This window comes from Symphalangus syndactylus, chromosome 16 (assembly GCF_028878055.3).
Source record: "Symphalangus syndactylus isolate Jambi chromosome 16, NHGRI_mSymSyn1-v2.1_pri, whole genome shotgun sequence".
Lineage (NCBI taxonomy): Eukaryota > Metazoa > Chordata > Mammalia > Primates > Hylobatidae > Symphalangus > Symphalangus syndactylus.
In genome coordinates this window covers 32,773,804-32,786,423 of record NC_072438.2, presented here as the reverse complement: position 1 = coordinate 32,786,423, position 12,620 = coordinate 32,773,804, and the positions used below count along the sequence as shown (strand labels likewise).

The window sequence follows — 12,620 nt, the reverse complement described above, 5'->3', positions numbered from 1 at the left end:
CGGTTCTCCACACTCCCCGCTCCGACTTTATTTATTTGCCTGAAAGGAACCCAGTGCCCTCCCCAGATTATACCCCTGGAGGTATTGCAGGCATCGGAGCCTCCACCGCTCAGCCAGGCCCCGACGGGGGTCTCCGCCAGGCTTGGCCCCTCCCCCAAGGTCACCCAACTTTTCCCTCTGTCCCCACGCCCGGCTTGGGGCGAGAGGGGGTGGCGAGGTGGGGGCCGGGCGGGACGCCACGGGGGCGGCGCTGGCCCCCTCCCCCTCGGGGCGGGCCCCGCCATGCATTATTCATTGGCCAGAGCCGGGCTGCGGGCGCGAGTGCTGATGTCAGGCAGGCGCGAGTGCGGCGGGCGCAGCGGCGGCGGCCGCCCAGCAGCCCGGGCTCGGGTGGGGGGGCGCCGAGTGGGGGTGGCGGCCAGCATGCTGCTCGGCTGCGGCTCGGCCTCCCACACCCGCGGCGCCCTTGTCCTCACCAGCAGCGGCGGCGGCAGAGCAGCGAGCGGCGCCCGCGTCTGCAGCGGCGCCGGGTCCGAGCGCGCGGCGCGGCGGTGGGGGTCGGGGCCCGGGCGGGGAGCGGGGACCGGGCATGGCGCTGCGGAGAGGCGGCTGCGGGGCGCTCGGGCTGCTGCTGCTGCTGCTGGGCGCCGCGTGCCTGATCCCGCGGAGCGCGCAGGTGAGGCGGCTGGCGCGCTGCCCCGCCACTTGCAGCTGTACCAAGGAGTCCATCATCTGCGTGGGCTCATCCTGGGTGCCCAGGATCGTGCCGGGCGACATCAGCTCCCTGTGAGTGGGACCCCTCCAGCCCCCATCCCGTCCCGCCCCACCCTGCGTCCGCCGCCGCGAGGGAGTTGCCTCTGGCGCCGGGGCAGCGCGACCCTGACCCACTCCCCAGGCCTCTTCTTTGCCTTTGTGTGGGGGACGTGGGTGGAGTGTTGGCCCCGGGGAGGACGGTGAGAACCTGAGCCCCAGAATCTGGGAACCCAGACAGGTTCCTGTAGCAGTGTTTCTCAGAGTGTGGCCCACGGGCCACCTGCATCAGACTCACCTGGGGAAGCTTGTGCCAATGCAGAATCCGGCTGCTCTGAAGCAGTCTTTGGAGTGGAGTCCTGGAGTGTGCATTTGACGTCCCCGGGAGACTCATGGGTGCATTGAAGTTTGAGAGGGTGTGTGTGTGTGTGCGTGTTTGCGGGTTGGAGTTGTGTGTGTAGGGGCGTGCATAGGAGCAGCTGAACACGACCTGACTGAGTGCAAACTGGGAAGGGTGAGGCCTTACTGCCCCACATCAGGTCTGGGGCGAATGTTCACCCCGTGGCCTCCTCCCAACTTCTTCACATTGCAGGTTGCAAAAAGCCGAGGTCAAGGCATGCAGGCTCTGGGAGCGGAGGGGCCACCCCACGTGGCCTAGAAGAGGGGTAACAGAAGGCTTGGCAGAGGTTTGGGGCATGTTGGGCGCCTAGCCCAGTGGCCAAGTGCTTTGAAGTCAGCCTTTCTTCTTGCCCTGAGGTCAGGAGGGCTTCTTGCCCCCTTTCTCCATCACGCAGTTGTGTTGGCTGCTTTTTCAGCAGGAGGAACTGACAGGAAAGGGCTTCACATTACGTATCCACCTGCCGAGAGGTGCTTTCACCCTGCCCTCACCTGGCCACTCAAGCCAAATGACCAGCTCTCACAAGGGCGGTGGAAGGGGCTGTTGGGCTGTATCTTTACTGCTAGGACATGTTTCCTGCTAAGACCACTCTCTTGTTCCAGGCCAAGATGCCTGGGTGCCCAGTCAGTGGTGGAGGCAGGGAATCCCCGGGGTGACGTTGCTTGTGCTCAAGACACTTTCTTGTGTCCAGTGCTCCCCAGCCTCCCATCCAAGGCAAATTGTAGGGGCCTGGACCCAGGAGTGAGCGGGTTCCCATTTGCATTTATAGAAAGTCAGAAGAGTTTGGCTGGTGGGAACAGAGGATCTTTTTGATTCTTAATATTGCTAAGTCGGGTGACATGGAGGATTCCAGAAATTAGAGTTCCCCTTATTAAATCCTTCAGACCAGCAGCTGCTTAAGTGATCTGCATGCCAACTGAAAGGAATTCTGAAATAATGTATTCAGATCCTGCTGTGGCCAGAAAGGATGGGGGCCTGGGGGCAGAAATAAAGCCAAGCATCTTGCCTCCTGGTTGACCGTTTTATCTGGCAGATGGTACTGCCTCTCCCCACACAGGGGAGTTCAGGTGTCTGTGAGTTTTTCCCCAGGGCTTTCATGGTGCATTTAATCAGGAGTGCTCCGACTGTCTTTCAGAGATGGGCTCCCAAGAGGAATGCTTAATCCTACCCCTGCATTTCATAGGCCAACACAACACTGTGTCTACACAAACAGAATCATGGGCAGAGGTGAAGCGATTATCCATTTTCAGGCAAGGGCCTTCTGTAGTTAAGAAAAGGAAGTGAACGGATTGATTTAAACTGACCGAGATAATGTCTGTGGAAGGAGCTGATGGTAAAGGTTTCTGTTATTCAGACTAGTTTTCATATTGATCTGATTCATTGGGAAGTGGCTTGTCTCTTCTTATTCCTACCCGGGGGAAGATCCTGGGCAACTGTGCTATGCCTCATTCCCGAGAGTCAGGGTTTGAAGCACAGGTGGAGGCAGAGGTCGATTACCCACCCTGCCTGGCACTTCCTAAAATAAACCTAGGCCTACTTTTGTTCATCTTTTGCCTGTAGGAGCCTGGTAAATGGGACGTTTTCAGAAATCAAGGACCGAATGTTTTCCCATCTGCCCTCCCTGCAGCTGCTGTGAGTATGTGAAGTTCCCTCTGCACAATGGGGGGCCCTGAGGTGCCATCCTTGAAGGGCCATCTTTGCCTCTTTGGTATCAGCCCTTCCTAAAGGACCGTGAGGAGACCATGGCTGCCTCTTGGTGTTGATTTACCCTGTGGTGTCCCCAGCAAAGCACTGAGGCTCCCTGCTCAGCTCTTTCCTTAGTTTGATACTTGTTTTCTTCAAAGACTTTGTTGTAGATCCTAACACCCAGATCTAGTAAATGGGGAGGTAATTGCATTGACTCATGACCTGAAAGTCACCTAAATGCACTGTTTCCTAAACACCTCAGTTTAAAAGAAAACTTCATTTTAAAATCTTAATGGTACTCTGGAAATAGGAGTGTTTCTAGTTTGCTAAGAACTTAAACCAGTCAGGCAGCATCCTATGAACTTACGTGCATAATTTTATTTCATCATCACATCATCGGTATGATGAAGGCATGCTTATGATCCCATTTGATAAATAAGGAAACTGAGGTTCAGGGAAGTTAACTAACTTGTCCCAAATCAGAGCCAGGATTCTAGTCCGGGGCCAAAAGCCCACACTCATAACTATTCCTCATGCCAGCTCCTCTCTGTGAGCAATGCTCAAGTCACTGTGGTAATGCTCGTGTCGTGCCCTGTAACCCAGGCTGGGGAATGTTTGCTGATGAAAAGAAATGTCCAAAAAGCAGTTTTCAAAAGCAAACCAGTGACAGGCAAAGTATGAGTACACACCTCATTCTCTTGATCTATGTTGATTTCTTAAATTTGAGATGAGATTGAAATTAAAACAAGCAATGTGCTATAGAAAAATTTGGATAAATGGAATATAGGAGATCACTATTCATCCTAAATGAACATACTCTTGATACTTTTGTTCTTGAAATCTTATATGCCTACTTTTAACATTATACTTAACATTTTAAAATCTGAGGCCTCTTAGAAATTGCAGTGCTATTAAAATGTACTTTTCATATAATAGAAATACAATTTTAGGTATTCTTTTGCCAGTAGACTTGGGTGATGACTCAAATAGAAAACTATATAGTGACAGTCTTCTGAAAGTTTCTTAAACAAACTTTTTTTTTTTTTTTTAACTATTTTTAAGGGTCCAGCTGTGTGACTTTGATCAAGTCACTTAGCTTCTCTGGGCTTATATTTTCCTAAAAATATATTTGGATTAGATCTTTTTAGATCTCTAATTTTATGATTGCTTGTGTACTGTAAAGCATTCACTGGCTGTTTAGTCGTGCTGAGCATTATAATGTTTTAAAGTAACAGCTATCGGGTCATATTTACTGAGACACACAGGGAAGAAAGGAGTAGAGTTCTGGAGATGACAAGAAAATCTGGTCAAAAGGAATCCACTTGCCATGATCTGTAAGAGCAGGCTGTGAGAATCAGGTTTCTGACAACCAAATGGGTTCTTCTTAGGCTAAGAAGAGCTCATGTTTGCCCACAGATCAAAACGTAGCAAAAGAAATAGAAATGGCTTCACATGTGACTCAAGTTTTACATCTCTGCATTGGAATCTGTCTCTTACTTTCAGATTGCTGAATTCTAACTCATTCACCATCATCCGGGATGACGCTTTCGCTGGACTTTTTCACCTTGAATACCTGTAAGTTTTGTGCTTTGTCTATTTGCTGAACATTTGGTATCTTGGTAGAATTTCTGGATCAGTTTCTGTGCTGGAACAGCATCTCTGCGAGGGTTTAGGGGTGGAGAAAATGGAGAACACCCCATTCTCTTTTCAGCACTGACCTTTTATAGTTTACTTGCTTACAAACATGCTGGGGAAGGAGGAGGCTGGAGACAGAGGGAGAGACAAAACAAAGAAGGAGAGATAGTCATTCATTCTCTGCTGACATTTAATTTGTCATGTAGTAAGCACAATTGGAAGTTGCATTGGATATTTTTACCTCTCATAAATAGGCATGGATTTGCTGATCAGCCAGAAATAGAGCTGCAGAGTTCTGAGGGTTACTTATTTTTAAGAAAGCCTCCCTATTTGGGGGATACAACTTCATGTTGTTCATTCTCTGTCCTACATCTCTTTTGCAGTATCTCCTATGAATTGCTACCAAGGGTCTAATTTTATTTCATTTTTTTCCTTAAAAAAAGGTCATTTTTCCCTTTTTTGATGTGCAGGTATCTCCCCTCGCAATGAGCTTTGCCCTTGTTCTGATTTCTGCCTTTTCTTCCTTTCATGTCTTTTTTCCCCTTTAAGTTCTTTCATCCTTGTCTTTGGTAGCTTTGTAATAATGTTAATCCTGCTATCAGATGGGATTTCCTCACTTAGCATTCAGAGGGATTTTTAAAGCCTTGTCTCATTTTCTTGTCTGAGTTCAACAGGTAGGTATTGGAATTCTAGACACATCCTAGATATAAGAAAGCTCTCTGCTGACTTTGTGTCTTGAGGAAAGATGTTCCTGGAGGAATTCTTTCTCCAGAGTATACATAATATGTGTATTTGCATAATATTCTGATATTATCATATACATAGTATGGAAAGTGTAGGACTGCAATGCTAAATCTGACTAGGGTCTATCAAAGCACATACATAGCCAATGGAGGTAGCAGTTGTAAAGCTCTGAGTTTTCTCTTACGATAGTTCATCTTATGGTCAAGGTTATTGGAGAGGAAGTTAGCTCATCAGTTTATGCTGAAGTCTGTTACTGAAAAGACACCTCACTTTTAAAAACCATCAGTGAGTTCTCAGTGCAAGAGTCAAGAACTAATTCATTGATGATGTTGTGTTTCAAAGCCCCAACCATGGAGCATCTCATCAAAGACTCTCTTACATTTGACTTAATATAATGCTGTAAACTAAAATTTAGTTCTCCTTGAGCCTAGAGAATAGTCGTAGTGAATTCACATCAATTATTTTCCACAAAGACCTTAAGGCATGGCCAGTGGTATTATTGCAAGATCCCATGTGCAAACCCTGTGGGGTTTTAGTACAGCGAAAGAAGTTTGGTTCCTACTCAACTTCCTTATACTTCCTACTTCCGAGTGGCTTAGAGAGCTTGAGCTTTTCCTGCCTTGTCACCCATTTGCTTGGTGATTAGATGGTGTAGGACATGATAAACTCAAGGTTGCTGAAAACCAAGCTTGATAGAACTCTCCCCTAGCAAAAAACTTTAATATGGAGATGTAAAACAAGGGAACCCTCTCAAGGGACAGTGACATTAACAGAAGTATGAATAGCCAGGCACCGTGAAATGTGGGATTGAGTAGGGAAAATGTCTGGAAGTGCTCCAGTCTTGCAGAGATATGAGAATTTCTTGCGTCTGTATGGTGCTTTCTTCTTTATTTCTCCCCAAGATGTTTTTACCCATGTTGCCAGCTCAGAATTCTTTGAAGACTTCCATGCCGCTTCTGGAAGGAGCACAGACCACACACTCACGTGCACTCATTTTTGCATACATCCTGCTACCACATGGAATTTGGTGTAGCCGACCTAGTCTTCAGAGATCAATTCTTATAATTCAGGAATACTTTTAGATTTTATTCTGAAAGCTTACCAACATAGTTTTTTTAGGGATACTAAGGAGAGAAAATTCATTTTAATTATACAACTTTTCCTCTTAGGTTCATTGAAGGGAACAAAATAGAAACCATTTCGAGAAATGCCTTTCGTGGCCTCCGTGACCTGACTCACCTGTAAGTCCTATGAAAAGTATCGAAAGTCCTCTAATATGTGGAGTAAGATTTGTTTCCTGGAGCCTCTCTGTTTCTTGGCTGTAACAGTCCCTGAAGGAAACGAATTTCTAGATTACTCAAGAGGTTTCTATGTTGACAGTCAGACACTGGCTCATTGTGAGTACGCACATACTTGTCTTTATTATCATCTCTATCAACCTGAATTGCAGTTATAGGCCACATGACTGTGTGGGAATTAAGGAGCATCCTGGGGTGTGAGGGACTTGTGTTGCTTGATGGAGGAGATGAGAAGAAATTTTTTTTTTTTTTTGAGGCGAAGTCTCACTCTGTCATCTAGGCTGGAGTGCAGTGGCATGATCTCGGCTCACTGCAGCCTCTGCCTCCTGGGTTCAAACCATTCTCATGCCTCAGCCTCCTGAGTAGCTGGGATTACAGGTACACACCACTACGCCTGACTAATTTTTGTATTTTTAGTAGAGACGGGGCCTCACTATGTTGGCCAGGCTAGTCTCGAACTCCTGATCTCAAGTGATCCACCTGCCTCGGCCTCCCAAAGTGCTGAGATTACAGGCGTGAGCCACTGCACCTGGCTGGGAAGGAAATTATTGTGGGTCTTATACCTGCTTGGCACCAGGCACAGGGCTGGGTGCTTAGTGAGCCTTCTCTTCTTCATCTTTCATAATAATCTGTGAGTCCCCATTTTACAGATTTTGGAACCAAGGCTTAGATGACTAGGTGGAATGTTGGATCAGAATTAGGACAAAGTGGAATAGAGACATTTTCATGGTTCCTCTCATTTGAATGCAAATCACTTTTTCTTTTATATTGGATTAATCTGTGGTTTCAACTAAGCTCTCTGGTTCTTTAAGAGCTTTCTGGAGATAAAGAAATTGATTTGAAACTGGCATATAAAAATGAAGCAAGTACACACACTTAGCAAATGCATAAAATTTATAAAACTAGAAAAAATAGCGGCTGTGTTTATGAAAATGTAAAAATACTCATTGTCTTGGTAGGAGTAATTCGTTAGCCAGGAACCAGGTCTCATTTGCATGATAGATATTTTGAGTTTGAGTAAGATAACATATCTCATCTCTGTAGTCAGCCTGCCCGCCATAAAGACAATTGGGAAAATTGGAGGGTTTTGACTGGAAGTGTTGGGCAGGGATGGTAGTACCTTCAGCATGTGTAACCCTGACTGGTACAGTGTGGACATAGTCATCTAATGAGGAAACCATTCACATCAAGCCCCGATAGTGGCAAAGGGGGTTGTCAATAGGCTGAGCAAGCACTTGAGTCTGGAACGCCCACAAGTAGAGGCTCTGCGTAAGTTAAAGCCTGTGGGGCAAGGAGATGAGAGAGCAGATGTGGGAGGCCCAAACATCTGTGTCAGCATAGTTGGTACTGGAGAATGTCCTAGGTCTTCATTTCTTCCTATAAAAGCCTTTATTGTTTTTCAGATTCAACCTAAGTGTCAAATCCCCAGATTCCTGTAGAGGCTACAATTGTGGGCTTGGAGTCATATAGGCTTGGGTTTAAATCTCAAGGCCATGATTTATTAATATTGCTTAACTTTCTGAGATCAATTTCCTCCTCCTTAAAATAGGGATAACTATACTGATTTCATAGGGTTGCTGTACATAAAGGGTTAATGCTTGCTTGCAAAGCATCTAGCCCATTACCCATGGTAAATGCTCAAGGCATAGCCGGCGTCGTCGTCGTCGTCGTCATCATCATCATCATCGTCATCATCAACATCATTCCTTCCCTCCACGCATTAAGAAGTCCCAATTTCCTCCATGGCCCGTCAAGTATCTTTGGCAGTTTGGGTGGCCAGACAGAGTCTGCTAAGGAGACAGCTGTGGGTGTCTGAAGAGGAACAGCTGTGGCCAGATGAGTCTGGTTCCCAGAAGTCAGGAATTAGGGCTTTGTATTTGAGCAAAAGCTCTGGGCAGATTATAAACCTGAAGCAAAGCCCATGTGATGGGCTGAGTTAGCCCAGATGGCAACTTTCATTTGCTCAGATGGCTGCTGTTCTTCCATCAGCAGGAGGGTGTGAACAAGCAGGTATCATGCACGGGTATTTGCATATCTTTGTGCAGGTATACAAAGTGTCCTTGGATGCATGGACTTATATACATGAGTGTACATAACTGTGTTCCTATGTGCATGCTTATGTGTTTGTTTCATGTGTTATCATGTGTACATGTGTGCAAGAGGCACCTCCTTTTCTGTGGTATTATGCACAGAGAACACAAACACAGAGGGAGTGAGGGAGTCCTGCACTTGAGTCCACAGAGCACGGAATGTGTTAGAGAAGAATCAGCTCATCCCAGTGAGTAGGACCACCCTGCGGTCAAGCCTACAAGTCAAGCCTCTCCTCAGTTCTCTAACCTCGTTTCTCTGAGTGTCCTCAGAACATCAAGCACTCGATGCTCCCCCACCTCATCCTACTGCTTTTCCTCACATCCTTTCCCTTGCCCGGGATGCTGTTTCTTCTGCCCTTGGTCTCTTGGCATCTGCCTTTTCTTTCAAAGTCCAGGTTAAGTTCTATCTCCCCAGTTAAGCCATTCTCCATCTTCCTCTTCCCTCTTGCCATTGGCTTCATGCAGCCAGCACTTCACTGTCTACAGTGGCCATACTGGTTGGTGCTGTTGCCTGGGTGTTTGTTTTGTCTGCCAGCACGTTGGAAGCTCTTGCAGGGCAGGACATTTAGTGATCTTCCCTTAGCTTTGTTCTTCCGCCAGTGTCTAGTACAGGGCTAAGCCAGCAGGACGTACTTTCTGATTTGCTAATTGATGGATGGCTTCTTAATGGAGTTGGATTTCCCATATGTGCTCTACTTCTGGACAAGTCAGGTGGCTATTTTTTTTTTTTTTTTTTTGAGATGGAGTCTCTCTTTGTCACCTAGGCTGGAGTGCAGTGGCGTGATCTCGGCTCACTGCAACCTCTGCCTCACGAGTTCAAGTGATTCTCCTGCCTCAGCCTCCCGAGTAGCTGGGACTACAGGCGCGTGCCACCATGCCTGGCTAATTTTTTGTATTTTTAGTAGAGACGGGGTTTCACCGTGTTAGCCAGGATGGTCTCGTTCTCCTGACCTCAGGATCTGCCTGTCTTGGCCTCCCAAAGTGCTGGGATTACAGGCCTGAGCCACCGTGCCTGGCCAGGAGACTTTTAAAGTTGACTCCTCTAGGCTGGAGATGTATTTAGTAATTCAAGCATTTAATATATGGTTTAAAGAATGAATCAATTCACCTCCCTCTGCTTTTAAAAACCTCTAAGCAAAGAGAAGATACCAGGTCTCTAAAGTTCATCCCCATGCTTACGGAAGTTCCTATTTGGAATTTGCTTGTTGAAGTTAAGCAGCTGATTTTTATCTTTTATGAACTTTTCCAGTGCTTACAGACTCACATGCATAGGAAAAGAGACATAGATCAGGTTTCAAAGCATTGAAGGAGCTGTGCCAATCTGTAACTAAAATCTAGAGCATTTGTTTCCAGCAGTCCCATGAAGCCCAAGGGATAGAGAGCTGTTAAATAGTTTTAGAAATAAAGTAAGTGCCATGATTTGTAGACAAAATGAAGTGGAAAGGCAGGTGTTAAGCACTTACTGTGAGTGGGGTGAATAATCCATCTAAATAATTCTGCTTTCTGAAATCTAAATTGAACACTTGGAACGTTGCTAAACACTCTGCTTTTTTTTTGGCTTTGACCATTCCATGTATACTTATCATGTCAATACAATAACTTTCAATTAGCTGAAGTTTTTAGCTAATAATGTTAATTAGCTAAAACACTGTTGTACTTTACTTTCCAGAAAAAGTGACCATCGACCAGGAAAAACAATCAAAATGAACAACCCCCTTTTTAAAATTTCCAATATCTCTTTCAGAGTAGCTTCAGTCTGATTACATATTCAGTCTATTTTCCAACACAGTTAAAAATGTACAAATACGTCATTTAGAAATCCATTTGTGGTTACCTAGATGGAAAGGGGCATAATTCAGAAACTATGGGTCTCCGCATATTAACTTGGTGTCTTGAAGCAAGAATATTCGGGCTTCAAGCTTTCTACTATGCCCAGCTAACCGACTCTAGGTAGGAAGACTCATTTCTTTAATTCATCTCTCTGGGATGGGTCGTTATGATTATACAGAAGACACATTGCATAGATACCTTAAATCGGTTGGGGCTGAATCGCTTACATGTTTGTCATTTATATGTTTTGCTGTTTGCATTCATATGTGTAAAAGAAAACAAAAGTAGGCATCAGTTTCTTGGCTGACTCACATTAGAGTGCAGTGCCTGGGGAAATCACAAACTCAGTGTACATCATTTCAACATTCCACATCTTTCTACATCAACAGCCCTGCACCATGGACATTCATCTTCACAGGATGATGACAGGGCACTGCAAAATCCTGAATCATCGGAGAAAGAGTTGATGCTGTGCATTCTAGTCTATTTCCTGGAGGTGGGGTGTGGACTAAGACATCTTAGAATGATCTTTAACACCATGAGCAAAAATGCAAAATGGTTTTGGGTCGACCTTTATTAATGTGAAAATGAAATTGATCATAGTCAATCATTCCCTACACATTCTGGTTGGTTGAGATTTTATTATGTTATTCTTAAAGGTTAGAGCTTAGTCTCTTTATGTAAAGGAGTATTGACTGAGTCCTTTCTTAGAGTCACGAGTAATAGAATTCACTTAGATGGACCATTAGGGAACTTCTTGGGACAAGACTGTAAATCTTCTTTTATCACTCTCACTTTGGTGCTTAATAGATTAATTCAGCAAAGATATACTGAGTACCTGCTGTGTGCCAGGCACTGTTCTAGGAACTGGGGATACAGCAGTGGACAGACAGACAATAATCTCTGTCCTCATGTGGCTTATGTAGAGGGGGAATACACAGCCAGTAAACAAATAGATAATTAAAATATGTAGTGTGCCAAATGATGGCGGTGCAGGGAAGGGAGATGTGCAGAGGCCTGAGAAGGTGGTGATACTTGAGGACAGACCCAAAGGAGGCAATGGAATGCCAAATGGATAGCTGGGGAAAGAACATTCCAGGCAGATGACCAAGTTCAGAGGCCTGGAGGGTAGGAGCATGCCTCACTTGTTGGAGGAATAGCAAGGAGGCCAGTGTGGCTAGATCAGAGATCCACTGAGTAGTTGGAGACCGATGAGATGGGGTCTCCTAGGTAAGCAAGAGTGGAGGTAGCCAGGCAATAAAAGGTCTTGCATGCCACTGAAGGAACTTTGGCTTTGATTCCAAGAAACATGGGAAGCCATCTGAGGTTGCACAAATATACGTAAAGAGCTTAAAAAGTGCTTTTTGTTAAAAAAAATAAAAGAAAATTTGTATTATAATCCAGCATCTCTTATGTTATATTTACATAACTAAACTCATTTCTCTATCTCAGTATTGATGACCAAAGCTGTGCTGTAAGTCAATAGCTTTATCTGAAGGGAATTGAGAGTGACAGGGCATGAGATAATAACCACATTGCAATGTGACTTTCTTGTTCTAGTTCTTTGGCCAATAACCACATAAAAGCACTACCAAGGGATGTCTTCAGTGATTTAGACTCTCTGATTGAACTGTAAGTAATGAAATTTAGTTTATGTGTGCTTGTCATTGTGCCCTGGTTAATCATGTCTTTCAATCCCCTTTCACCTTTCTTTTATGCATTTCTTTTATGCTGTGGCTAAAAATCTATAAAAAAGTAGTGTATCCTGGGAAATAGCCTACAGTTTGTATTGTGTTGGATTTTGCCATTTTATACTTAGCACCATGAGGCCAATGGTAAATCACACTTGCTGGGTGGGAGGTCACCTCCCTGAGATGGCACGTTCACCTGCTTTATCTTCTAGCATTGCTTCTTACTGGACATAGTTTTTTTTTTTTTTTTTAGATGGAGTCTTGCTCTGTTGCCCAGGCTGGAGTGAAGTGGCATGATCTCGACTCACTACAACCTCTGCCTCCTGGGTTCAAGTGATTCTCCTGCCTCAGCCTCTTGAGTAGCTGGGACTACAGGCGCACGCCACTACCCCCAGCTAATTTTTGTATTTTTAGTAGAGACAGGGTTTCACCATGTTGGCCAGGCTAGTCTCGAACTGCTAATCTCAGGTGATCTGCCTGCCTTGGCCTCCCAAAGTCC

The 12,620-nt window shown here is 45.4% G+C and overlaps 1 protein-coding gene across 1 annotated transcript in view; it reads left to right on the top strand.

The window, feature by feature from the left end:
• The first annotated feature begins 358 nt into the window (after positions 1-358).
• The window catches only part of LGI2 (leucine rich repeat LGI family member 2), a 32,589-nt gene continuing 20,327 nt past the window's right edge, over positions 359-12,620 (top strand). The window contains exons 1-5 of the mRNA XM_055245905.2: positions 359-786; positions 2,708-2,779; positions 4,337-4,408; positions 6,382-6,453; positions 11,991-12,062. Of these exons, the coding sequence (XP_055101880.1) occupies positions 590-786; positions 2,708-2,779; positions 4,337-4,408; positions 6,382-6,453; positions 11,991-12,062 (485 nt within the window). The 5' untranslated portion in view covers positions 359-589. The remainder of the gene's footprint in view (positions 787-2,707; positions 2,780-4,336; positions 4,409-6,381; positions 6,454-11,990; positions 12,063-12,620) is intronic.